This window comes from Atractosteus spatula, chromosome 3 (genome assembly GCF_055471065.1).
Source record: "Atractosteus spatula isolate fAtrSpa1 chromosome 3, fAtrSpa1.hap1, whole genome shotgun sequence".
Taxonomy (NCBI): domain Eukaryota; kingdom Metazoa; phylum Chordata; class Actinopteri; order Semionotiformes; family Lepisosteidae; genus Atractosteus; species Atractosteus spatula.
This window is the reverse complement of record NC_142708.1, coordinates 1,965,873-1,977,930: the sequence shown is the minus strand read 5'-3', so window position 1 is coordinate 1,977,930 and position 12,058 is coordinate 1,965,873. Positions and strand designations below refer to the sequence as shown.

The following is a 12,058-nucleotide window of genomic DNA, read 5'->3' as shown; positions in this document are numbered from 1 at the left end:
GAGAAGTGCTGTTAATATAGAGGGAGCAAAGAGCAGGACTCAGGACAGACCCCTGTGGGACTCCCTTAGTAATAGGAAAGGGCTATGAAACAAATCTGCTTGTTACACAATGAATATGGTTTCGTAAGTAACATACCGAGACCAGTACTACACAATTGATTCAGAAAAACTATGTGATCCACAACATCAAAATCCCTGGAGAAATTTATAAAGACAGCTGGTGAGATTTTAAATAAGACCCTTTATGATATTACCGAGAACTTTCAAGGCTGCTGTAAGACATCTATACCCACAATGAAAAGACTGCATTTCAGGCAATATACGGGGGGAGCTCGTGGGAATGCGGGAATCCTTGCCAGCGTGAGGGAGATTCGTGACAGGCAGCATGTTTCAGAAGACACGTTTCAATACTAACATGACCAGTGTATTATTGTCACTTACTGTCAACTTTACAAAGCTCAACTAGTGCTGCTGACTTAGTGATGGACTGTATCTATGAGGAACAGGGACTCTGACCATTATTATTAAGTAATATCAAACACACGATGTGCATTAATAAAATGGTCACTGAATGAATTAAATGTGTTTTCTTCACCTGTCACAACAGTGTTTGTTGAAAGTTTCGAGAGAATTGAAACTGGTAAGTGGGGAGGTAATGACGTGCTCTCAATAAATTTAGCTGATGTCCAAAATAACAGGGAGAGGAGCCCTAGAGACACTTTGACCTCATCTAACTGAACCACTTCAAAGCACCAGACAAGACGTACAAACTATTACAGATTCCAAATACCAAGTGAAAACAAAGTAGCCCTCTAAATCAGCACATACATCACTGAGGTTTGTTTCTGTGTCACAGTTTTTCACACACACAAAGTGCACCTGCCTATGCAAATCCGAGCCACACTTCATTTCCCTGCCATGAGATCCACACCACAGCAGAGCTCCGCTCGGATCATCGACAAGAGCAACAGAAGCTCACCTGCCAGAGAAGCAGAGCAGTGCCGTTCAAGGGCTCACATCCTTGTCCTTCACTACATACTTTCTTCATCTTCCTCTTCTTCAGACACCCACGCTGTGAAAAGCTAACTCTTGGAACAGCATGAGAGGTATAAAGACCTCTATATACACATTCAAAAACATTGGACACTGACACCAACTGCAGAAACGTAAACAGCACTTGTACTGTCAGTAAAAAGTAGAACAGAAAACCTTCAGACTCAGCTCACCGCAATTCCTAATATTAATACTCCTATCTCACACAGACAACAGTTTTGATGAGAATTTTAGCATATCATTTTACAATATATGGATACCATAATATACATTATTGGATAAAATTTCAAAATCATTTCATAATTTTAAAAGATCAAAAATGAGTGAAACTCATTAAGCTTTTCTTGGATCTTTTCCAATCATTTTTCGCAAACGATTAGTACAACAACATTAGAATACGAGCGCATTGCAAAGAGCTGTGGTATGCGATACAGAGCTTTGTTTCCTACAGAATTTGAGTTAGACAATTCCTGAGCTTGAGAAGGTTTTCTAACCTGTGATATGTAGTTGTTTGCATCCATTTACTAAACGGGCTGGATGGGCTGCATGGGCTCCCGTCGTTCGGAATCGGTCTTGAGCTTGTGTCAAAGTCAGGTCTGGGAACTCATCAAAAGACACTTCCTCCTAGTGGTGTCCTGAGCGCCGCAGCCAAGAATGGCGCTCAGTGTGTGCTTGAGTGAGCTCTCTGGTCATGGGTTCGAGTCTGCTCATGTCACTAGAGGACTGTGGTTTGGACTCCCACAAGGCTGTTGGCCAGTTGACACCCCAGTTTATCCCAAAAGACTGGCTGATGCCTTGGGTTTAACTCCACCCTGCCTTGCTCAGCTGCAGCTCACAGCTCAGCAGACAAACTCTTTGAACAAAGCTGTGAAACGACACTCCTGTTGCTTAGAAATGGACTCAGAAATCATGAACACCACCTGCGCCCTCGAGCCCTCACTGTTTCTATTAGAGAAATGGGCATGTATTACACAGCAACAGGCTCTGTTCAGGTCATACATCAAACCATAGGCCCAGAGATATTTCACTACATTATCATTTTTCTGTAGGAGATACCATCTCTCGTATGAGAAGTTAAGCCAAGGTTTTGACTGCTTGGTCATTAGACATCCCCTGGCACTGTTCATTAGTAGGGTAGAGGTATTGACCCTGGTGTCCTGGCTAACCTCTACTGTGGGTTTGTATAATCTAGCCTCACTAAATATCCCCTTCTAATTCAATTGGTGAAGCAACTTCTGCTCTGCTGTGTTTGATGTTAATCCATGCACCTTGCGATATCCTCTGAGACCACCAGCCCTGCACAGTACCTACATCTCTACTCTGAACCTGTCGGGTGGTTCTATGGATACGAAGCCTGTTAAGCCTGTTATGTTCCCTCTAATTCATTCCAATTCTTAGTCCTCCAAGAATCACCTAGAGTCTGCCATTCGTAATTAATGAAGAAATCTATAAGTTTGAATAATATTATCCTCTGGAAGACATCCATGAAAGAGCAACAGAAGATGGTTAGGGATAGGCTTAGTATCTAAGATCTATGACGTACAGTACTATACTGCTTATTATTCGTTTCTACGGGGCTCAAGAATAAACAAGACCTACAATTAGTGGGTTTTGTTTGGCCCCTCAACTCAAAGAAAACAAGGTTTAAAGCTACAGTCACCATTAAATAACTGTCATATCCAAGGTTGCACCAGAGCATGTGGTATGATTCAGAGGCGCATTTCATCCTAAAAATAATCTTCTTTGATTTCAAAACCCCTCGAAGCCCAAGTACACCTCTTCTTGACTTAGGTATGCCAACAGGTGCATTTATGGGACTATGGCTAATGTTCGAGTTCAGCCTGTTACTGCAGGTGTAGCCCTGCCTCGCAGTGAAACTGGCCACTTCCATAAAGGCAAATTAAATGTATCCCCTAATGAGTTTCCCATCTGTGTGAGACAAAGTTATGACGCAACGTATCTAATCCCCCAGTATCTGCCAGACAGAGGAAGGTTCCTGAGACTTGCCAATACAGTGGACATGCTTCATGCTTTAAATGATTCATATGCATTAAAAACAGGATGCATAATCAAACCAATTGCACCTTTTTCTTCAGTGTCTCAAGGGATTAAAGATTTAGGAAACCCCCTGCCTCCCGGAGAGGACACGGGCCTCTGGGACAGGGGACCTGTGGCAGAGGTAAATCAATCAGGAGTCACAGGCTATAGAAAGAAAAGCATGCGGCAAGTCTAAATAATAAAAAACACTTTAAAATGAATTGTGCCCTGTAAAACGTGCTGTTATCATTGACCATTTTTCACATTATAAAGTTGTTTCATCGGTTCCTCTCCTCCGGACTCCCTGCCCCAGCATGTGAGACAGCAGCTGTTCTCCCACGAGTGCAGACTGCAAAGGCATCATTCCTGCACCCCTTCCCTCTTCCCTCTCTGTGGGAGTCCTGTTTCTCCCCTGACCCCGCACTGCCTCCAGGCCTCGGTGATTATATACACACTCCCCCAAAACGTGGCAGCATGCGAACCCCTTTAAATACACCCCTTCATCTGCTGCGACTTGTTCCAGACTCCTGCCTCCTGAGCACACCTGTGCGTGGGGCGTGGATTGGAAAGGGTTAAGGAAACATCACTAGAGCCATACGCAAGGCTTCCGAATCAATATCCAAGCTGCCCGCCGAGCACAGAGGGTCAGGCCTGCTGAAACATTCTGCTTCGCCAAGATGATATTCTAGGAACAGATGCCAAGGAAACAAACTGCCAGTGCCTTTCCACAAGAGCCTGACAGGCCCGAGTCGACAATGATAACAATCTACAATGGAGCTGTGCTCTGACAGCCATTCACACAGTATGTCAAATTTGTTTTTTAGACGAACCCCTGTATTTTTCACTGTAAGAATTGCTCTTCACTGGCGCTATAGTCTTAATGACAGGAAGGTCAACAAATCAGTAGCTACAATAATACCCCTGCACTGTACAATTCATCTCAAGATCATCGTAGCTCAGTATGTACTGTAGGTAACTGGCTATCTACTCTACTTTGTTTAAAATAGGGTAAATATTCCCTGTAGCCTCTCTCTGTACTTACAGTAAGCTTAACCTGACAAAAGAAATGTTTTTATCTCTGTACGACAGCCGGACATTAAATTGTAATTCAACATATCAGATGTTGCTTTCCAGCACTTTCACTGTGAGAAAGGTTTGATGTTGTAGGACTGTCCTGCTCCCAGTCTTGAGAGAATCTGTCAGTCGAGGCAGCTCTGTCCAAATGCTGCCTTTGTAGGTCTGTGGTCGCCACCAACTTTCTTACTAGCAGAAGTTTCTCGATACCAGCTGACCTTCTTACTGAGTTTAGGCGGATTTTAACAACAAGTGGAAGAAATGCAACTGGAACACTGTTCCAGTTATACATGGACTTTGTGAAAGCAGAACATATCCTGGGACTCACCATAAATCAGAGAGCACTTCTGAATATCAGCAGACACACATACTCTATACTGAAGAGCCCTTAAAAACTACAAATGCCATTGTTTCTCAGGACATAAGCAGAAACATTGGTGAAAATTTGAAGCATGGTAACTGAGAATTTCCTTACAATACTGAGCTCCAATCAGTAAGTACAGCAAGCGTTTACTGAAAAACACAATATAGGTTTTGCACAAGACAGCCAGAAGGACCACTCTCCTAACTTAGGCGTGTCAGCTGTCGAGGTGCAGTGCTCTATCGTGAGATGGGCTGCTGGATTCCTCTTCACTGCTCCTCAGTGAGCAGAAATTTTGCAATGCAGAAAGGTGAAGAGGTTCAAGAAAGCTCTCGTCAGTCAGAAGAATCAATGCACCACCGGCACATTCCAGTGGAGAAGTGTGCTTCAGTAGCAACAGAAATGCTTTGTGGAAAAAAGTCATGTCAGTCAAGCATACTGCTAATTGACCACTCGCGATTTTGAAACAGACTTAATTGTTATGTCAGGCAACAAAGGCTTTTAGACTGTGAATCTGATGCAGACTTTTCAATCAGAGAAATGTGTATTAAACCTAAACAGTAGTATGCAGAAAATCCATTAATGGTGTTTCTTTCAGTTCCATGTGTTTCCATTAAGTTTAAGATTAAGTGCATCAAAAAGAAGCGAACACAGAGTACTCCAAACTGTAAAGATTTGTTGAGGTATCACATTTAAAGTGGATCCATGGGTGGAACTGATTTAATGAGAGTATGGGCGAGACAGTTTTATGTCAGCAATTTAATTTTACCTGTAACGCTGCCAGATGAGCCTGTGCTTTCAAAAAAAAGGAAAATATATTAAATTGCTGTTAAACAGCAATAAAACCACAGAAACTATAATAAGATAAGAGTTCAAAAGACTGACTTAGTAAATCATTGTGTTAAATCATGTATTTGATATCCTATGATGTTTGTAGCTTGTGGTCACTTTGTAATTCTACCTGGTCAAAGGGTTATGGGAGTGTGTGAGATGTAGTCAATATCCTGGCTTCCTTCAAGACACAGCTGCATGAGATCCTTGTGTAGCAGCAAGGCTATGACTGTCCAAGAAAGACTGGAATAATAATCTTGCCCTCCTAATAAATCCAGCACTCTGAGAATAGAGCATCCCACAGTCCGCACATTTCCACACAGCAGACATCATTGCTCCCAGTCAGCATGTGTTAGGCAATGTGTTAACCATGACAGTAATTGAATATTTACCTGCCTTCTTGGAGTTTTTGAATGTTGATGTTCATGTTTCCATTCAGCAAATATCACAGTAATATTCATCTCTGTAGGGGAACAAGTAAGGGTTTATTCCATGCTGAAAAGAGAAGAAAGTAAACACAACGTTTCGGCTGTGCAGCTTTCTTTGGGTGTGACATGGAAAAAACCTTTACTTGTTCCTTTGCAGCCTGCGCAGCTCCTACTCAAACCTATTTGACTCTGTGTTAGTTTCCTCTGGCAATAAGTGAGGGTTGACTTGTGTCCGTTACAACAGACTGATATTTACTGTTGTCCTTGTCTGATTGTCACATTTAATAAAACTGCATACTGTCTTTTTAGTGTTAATTGTTCTGATTGATTCCTAATAACTATACATGTGCTCTGGGTAAATTCAAACCATCAAATCCAGATCAATTAGCTACTAGTGTCAGAACCCAACAAGAAACATACTGTAGATCAAATGCCCATCTCTCATCTGGAACCTTTTTTATCATAGTATTATCATAACTAGATGCTGAAATAGATGTGGTTTCAATAAATTTTAAAATAAAGACGATAACACCACACTGGCAGCATAAGTCACAGATACGGCAGGCAGAGCAAGATTAATACTTAAGGTATCTGATAAATTACAGTACACTGCTCACAGCTCAGCTCAGAGCAGAGTCTCACAACCCTGCAATCAATCCATACCTCCACTTCACAATCAACACCAAAGGACACAGTGAGGAAGAAAGCTGTGCTTGTCTGGTTACACAAGAAGAGCAGGGAGCTTCCTAAGGGTATCAGATCCCAGGGAAAGAACAAACCGAACATTCGAAACTAAACCCCCACAGAAGAGAACCTCTGATCTGTAAAACATTCTTCCGTGCTTCTGTGTGTGCGCTGAGACAAGCCACCCACTATAAGCAAGGCTGTAATGATTTGGCTTTCAGATTCTGACCACATCATGTGCTACTTTAATGGTCTGCGGAGGTTCCTCTACCAGACATTTCTGATGACGGAATGAAGTCACACTCGGCAGCTCTGTGTGCTGCTCATCTGAGCACCTTTTGAAGTTTCATCAAAATTGCTGTCAGGCAAGGCTAAAACTGAATTGACAGAAAACATCTTCCAAACATTAGGCACTGCAGCAGGGTCTTCTGCTGATGAATGCATGCAGTGCTTCAATGCAAAACCCCGGGCTAGATCAGGGAGACAGCAGTCAGCAGTACGTCTCTTTTCTACGAATTGACACATGTAATGGGTGACGCAGGGCAGCCTCTGTGAAGAGACCATGGTGTTTTGATACTGTAGCAATCAGACAAGAAAATTCCTAGAATACCCTAGGAAAAGGAAGACATTTGAAAAAGACCCTGGATTTGCACGTTTTTCCACCAGTGGTGAAAATCTCCCCAGAGCAATGTCTCAACTCTCGCGTGAAGTTAAACAAATCCTGCAGCTCTCCAAAGGAAGAGCCTGGCCAGTCCCCTGCCTGCGAGGACAGAGCTCCCTGGCTGTGGGGAATACTTCAGAGCCGGTGAGGTCGGCTGACAGCCCAGCTGGACTAAGAAGGAGTGAGCACGCCCAGCACTGGGAGGTGTTGATAAAGGAAGGGGCTGGTGTCAGGTGCCCCATGCAGGGAGAAGGAAGCCCAGACATCCAACACTCCACCTCTCTATCCCACTAAACCCCCAGGAAACCTCCAGTGGCTCTTCCCACGAGTGACAGAGGAACAGCGTCTCGTGTCTCCTCTCCAACAAGAGGAGTCTCCTCCCACACTCCTGCTCGTTCGGTTGCCTGAAGCCTTTTTCCCCCAACTGGTTCTAGAGAGGTCCAGGAGAACCAGTGGGGTTCAGCCTGTCCCAGTACAACTGAACTGGACCCACCTCAGTCCTGCCCACTGTTACTTCATTCTCATGAAAATATTAAAAGAAACAGCAAAAGAGCGGAGGAAGACTAGGATCTTTATCTTTTAAGCTTGCCATTTCTTTCTCACTTGCACACCTACACAATCAACACCAGCCACCGAGATAACTCTGATGAATAATGACTTACACAAATATAGGCCTCACCAATCCATAGGGAAACCATATACAGTGCAGTATCTGAAGTTCACATCACTGGATCAGGGAACTGGTGCTCAAAACATGGCTGCCCTCTAGCCAGGAAGAGCTGCGTCATTGAATTCTGGAAACCTGAAATACTGAATTCGAGAAACCCGAGATATTTTCTTGCACAGCAGAGAGAACAATCTTCCGCCTTGAGCTGAGGTCTCGTGACTGAGCTGCCTTCAGGGCACCCAAGACCCCCGGAGCAGCGCTCCCTGAACGCACAGAGCGTTTCAGTCCCCAGTCCTGACGTTTACAGGCAGGAGAGACACACCGGAAAGCCCGGAGCACAGAGGGGTCACTCTGGCCACGGGCACTGCTGTCTTCTGATCCTGACGAGGAATGTGGGCTCTTCTGCAGAAGCTGGGAAAATGTACATATCATCAGGGGGAAATTAACTCTGGGAGCCCACAGTCAGGAGTGTCTCCCATCCTCTGCACAGGGGGGTCTGCCAGGATGGCCAGGGCCTGACTGCCTCCTGTGGAGAACTGTGCCAAATGTTCGCCAGCATTTCTGTTGCCAAAGGTTTGCAGTGACTGAGCAGAGCAACAAACAGGGAGCTGACAGAGGACTGAAACCCAGAAATATACCGTACGCTGCCTTCAGACTGTCCTCATGGACTGTTCCTCCCTTCCTTATGTTCAAGAATATACTGCACACCAGTATATCTCTAGGCCCATACACCAGTCAGACATCATACAGTACATCAATCATACATCATACCCCAGTCACCTACTGTATACACAGTATCCGTATACCCACTGTACTGTATATACAGTAGCAGTAAACTGGTCCAGTGACACCAGTATCCCATAGATACAGGTATGGCCCGACAGGCACACTGCAGGACCATCAGTGTGTTCCACTTCAAGACAATTCCCCTGACTGGAGACTGATTCAGATACAGGATTCAAACGGTGCCTGTTTACGGGATTTCAAGTAAAAGCAGATTTCTCCGCCTGACCAGATGGAAGCACCTGCTGGCACTAGAAATGAGAGCACAGAGGCTCTATTTGAAAGCACCGGGAGCTGCCGGCTTGTTATTGCATTTTACAGCGCGACGAGCCGCTTCGGAATAAACCAGTAATGACATGAGCCGAAATTGCGATTGCAACATTGACAGCTACTATTTTTACTTTTATAATGAATATTACTGAGAATAATTATTATAGATAACACATAGTACTAGTGATTATTCTATATAATATGTGTATACAATGTGCGGTGCGTAACAGTTGCAGTGCGTTAACTCAGAAGTCTCGACGTAGAAAAGCCACAGACACATACTGTATATATATATAATTGTCCAAATCAAAATTCTTCAGCTGTGCTCGGAGAACTAGGAGCAACTTCAGCCAATGCGACACACGTGCCGGAGAACATGACTGCAGGAGGCTCTCGCGCGCCTCAGCGGTGTCACCGCGTCTCGAAAACAAGTGAAAACACGAGTAGTGTACATCGCGTACTCTTCATAAGCAGTTAATGACAGGCTAGCTGGGTTCACGCTGGTGAGATGTTAGCGATCGAGGCTACTAGACGTGGACTCCCGTGCTCCTAAAGCTAGCATTTATTTATTTTTTTTACCACTGACATCTTCGTTTCTCGACTAATTTTACGGTTCGGTTTAAAGTTGGGCATCTCTTGTCCGGCGATAGACGAGACAGAAATGTCATCAGTGAGCCCGAACTCTGGCAGCCAGACGGCACAGCGACCAACCCCCCGCCCCGAGGTGCGTTATCGATCTTAGCAGGTTAGGATCACAGCCCCACGGCACTGTCTCCGCACCGAATCTGTCATTATCCGTATCAATACACTTTTCCACCAAAAAATGTGCGGAATGAAACTGCAAGCAAAATGCTCTGAAGGTTCAATGCTAATTGAAGCGAAACATTTCAGACTTGCGTCTCATTACATAAAAAAGTTTCGCGTAGAAATCTGTTGCCGCTGGTCATTCAAGTTACTATCAGGCAAAACGGAAATCTTTTCCAATGACAAATCTTCCTCCACAGCAGACGTTCGGTCACAGAGCCACGGCACCGTAGGTCACACAGATGCCCACTGCACGGCAGAAACACGAAGCGCGTCTCACGACGGGGTTGGAGTCTAACTCGCGGTGATCACAAGCACGCAACAGTGTGTATGTTCATCCCGTTTCATTTTCTCACAATTCTTCACCCGGGTGCATTTCCTCCAACGACTTTACGCGCGACGGTGTCAAGTTTTCTCCCCCCCCCCCTACTCTGAGAGGCTGGAAACCTGGAGAGGTCGCAAAAAGCGCCTCTATTTCAAATGATAACCTGCACTGCCAACGTGCCGTGCTGTCCTGCCCGCCCCGCTCGCCCCCCGGCTCCCTGCAGAGACACCTTGCGCCCCCGTCACGCCGCCCCGCGGAGCGCGCACTGAGACCGGCCCGGCGCGGAGTTACCTACAGAGACGCCGGCGCTCTTCCTCGCCCGCCGCTCGCCCGCTGCGGCCGCGGGGTCCACCAGGCTCTCGAAGCCGGCCGAGCCCAGGGAGGAGCTCTTCTGGTGGGACAGCGCCGGGTGAGACGCTGCGGGCTGCGGGCTGCCCGGCTCCGGCTGCGGGTCGGTGGCGCCGGCTAGCTTGTGCTCCCTTGCCCTCTCGCAGCCCGGGGCTGGCTTACCGCAGAGGGACCCGTCCGAGTCCAGAGGCACCGAGGCGGAGCAGCAGAGGTTGGGCTGGGAAGAGGAGAAGACGCGGTCCAGCTCCGGTCCCCTCTTCCTCCTGAACGTCCATTTCCCCGGCTCTTTCTTGCCGTCTGCACTGCGACGGTCCGAGCCGATCCTGGGGCTCAGGAACGGCTTGGTTTTCTCCTGAAAATTTTTCCACATCCTCCTCTGGTAGGACAGCGCTTCCTGCTCGCAGGCGCTGCTGTGTTGGGGTGCCTCCTCCATGCTCCCAGCAGCACCCAGCCACAGTCGGAGCGCCCCGAGACCCGGCCGGCTGCGCACCACCTAGACCCCGGGCAGCGCGGCGCTCAGGGGCAGCTTCTTCATGAGCGCTGCGACTCCGCTGGGAAACAGCATCATTTCGTAACGATCATCGAGCGGGGTGTTTTTAGTTTTAAAAAAAGGCACGGGGAGCGGAAGTAAGAAGGAGCTGTCACTGTGGTTTTCACACTCGAGGTCTGTCTGTGTGTGTGTGCGTGTCAGGGGGTAGCGATGATGCCAGGACGCGATTACAGCCTGCAGCTCCGGGAAGTTACTAAATACGCTGCTCTTCTTGTCGGAGAAGGTGGATTGCAGAGCCGGGTTGTGTGCAGTTCTAAAGCCTGGCGCAGTCTGTCCGTTAGAAAGGCGACGAAAGTGCATCTACAGCACAGCGCACAGAGACATAATTAATCTAGGAGTGACGTCGGTGAAACAACATCATTTGATACTCCTAGTCTTGGGTCTTGCAAACTGGGCTAAGTGCTGTTTGCACCAGTTTCAGCCTATTATTAATGCATCAGGTCTCATCAGCCTCCTGTACAGTAGCTGTAGCTTCTATAGCGTCGGTTAACTCACCGAGAGGCGTTTGAAAAACGCCGCAAATGCTATTGGTTCCAAAACTGATTCTGTTGAATTTTTAATGCCTCTCAGTTTAGAATTGGTAACGTCGTAAAACACGTATGCTGTGTGCTACTAATAATTAGGACAGATATCCTATTGAGAGACACTGCAAGTGCTAACCCAACTTTGTGCGAATGGTTATACGTCTGCTCTTGGGCGCTGCCTCCCGGTCGCACTGCGCTACTGCACGATGTACTGTAGTCTGAAACTTGTTTTTGATAAATTGCAGTTTTATGAAAATGCGAGGAAAAAAATAAAATGCTGATTTTCTTCGCCATGTTGTAGAATGATTTCTCTTCTTGTCTTCTCTTCTCTTTCTCATCCCCGGGCTTCGGCAGCTGGTTCACCTCGTTTATTCGTCCTGTTCGCGGGTTTTATTCTTACAGGGAGGAGACCGAAGACAAAACTCTTTCCCAGTTCTTCTTCCGAACGTCTGAACCTTCCGCTATTAATTCCAACTATGATCTGATCCCCCTTAATTGCTAAATGCACATTCATTTAGGTCTTTAATTAGCCGCTGACAAAGTGCCCGCCTGCTGTCAAGTGTCAAGCGTTGTCCTGTCGAGTCCTTCTCTGACACCACAAGACATTTTGAACAACAACAACAAAAAAAAACCCCATCTCAAACACTTTAACAGAGCT

The 12,058-nt window shown here is 46.2% G+C and overlaps 1 protein-coding gene across 3 annotated transcripts in view; it reads right to left on the bottom strand.

Moving 5' to 3' along the window:
- The window catches only part of mctp1a (multiple C2 domains, transmembrane 1a), a 215,668-nt gene extending 204,323 nt beyond the window's left edge, over positions 1–11,345 (bottom strand). For all 3 annotated transcript variants that reach the window (XM_088910243.1, XM_088910244.1, XM_088910245.1), the window contains exon 1: positions 10,274–11,345. In XM_088910243.1, coding sequence (XP_088766369.1) covers positions 10,274–10,759 — 486 coding nt within the window. In that variant the 5' untranslated portion in view covers positions 10,760–11,345. The remainder of the gene's footprint in view (positions 1–10,273) is intronic.
- Between the last annotated feature and the right edge of the window lie 713 nt (positions 11,346–12,058).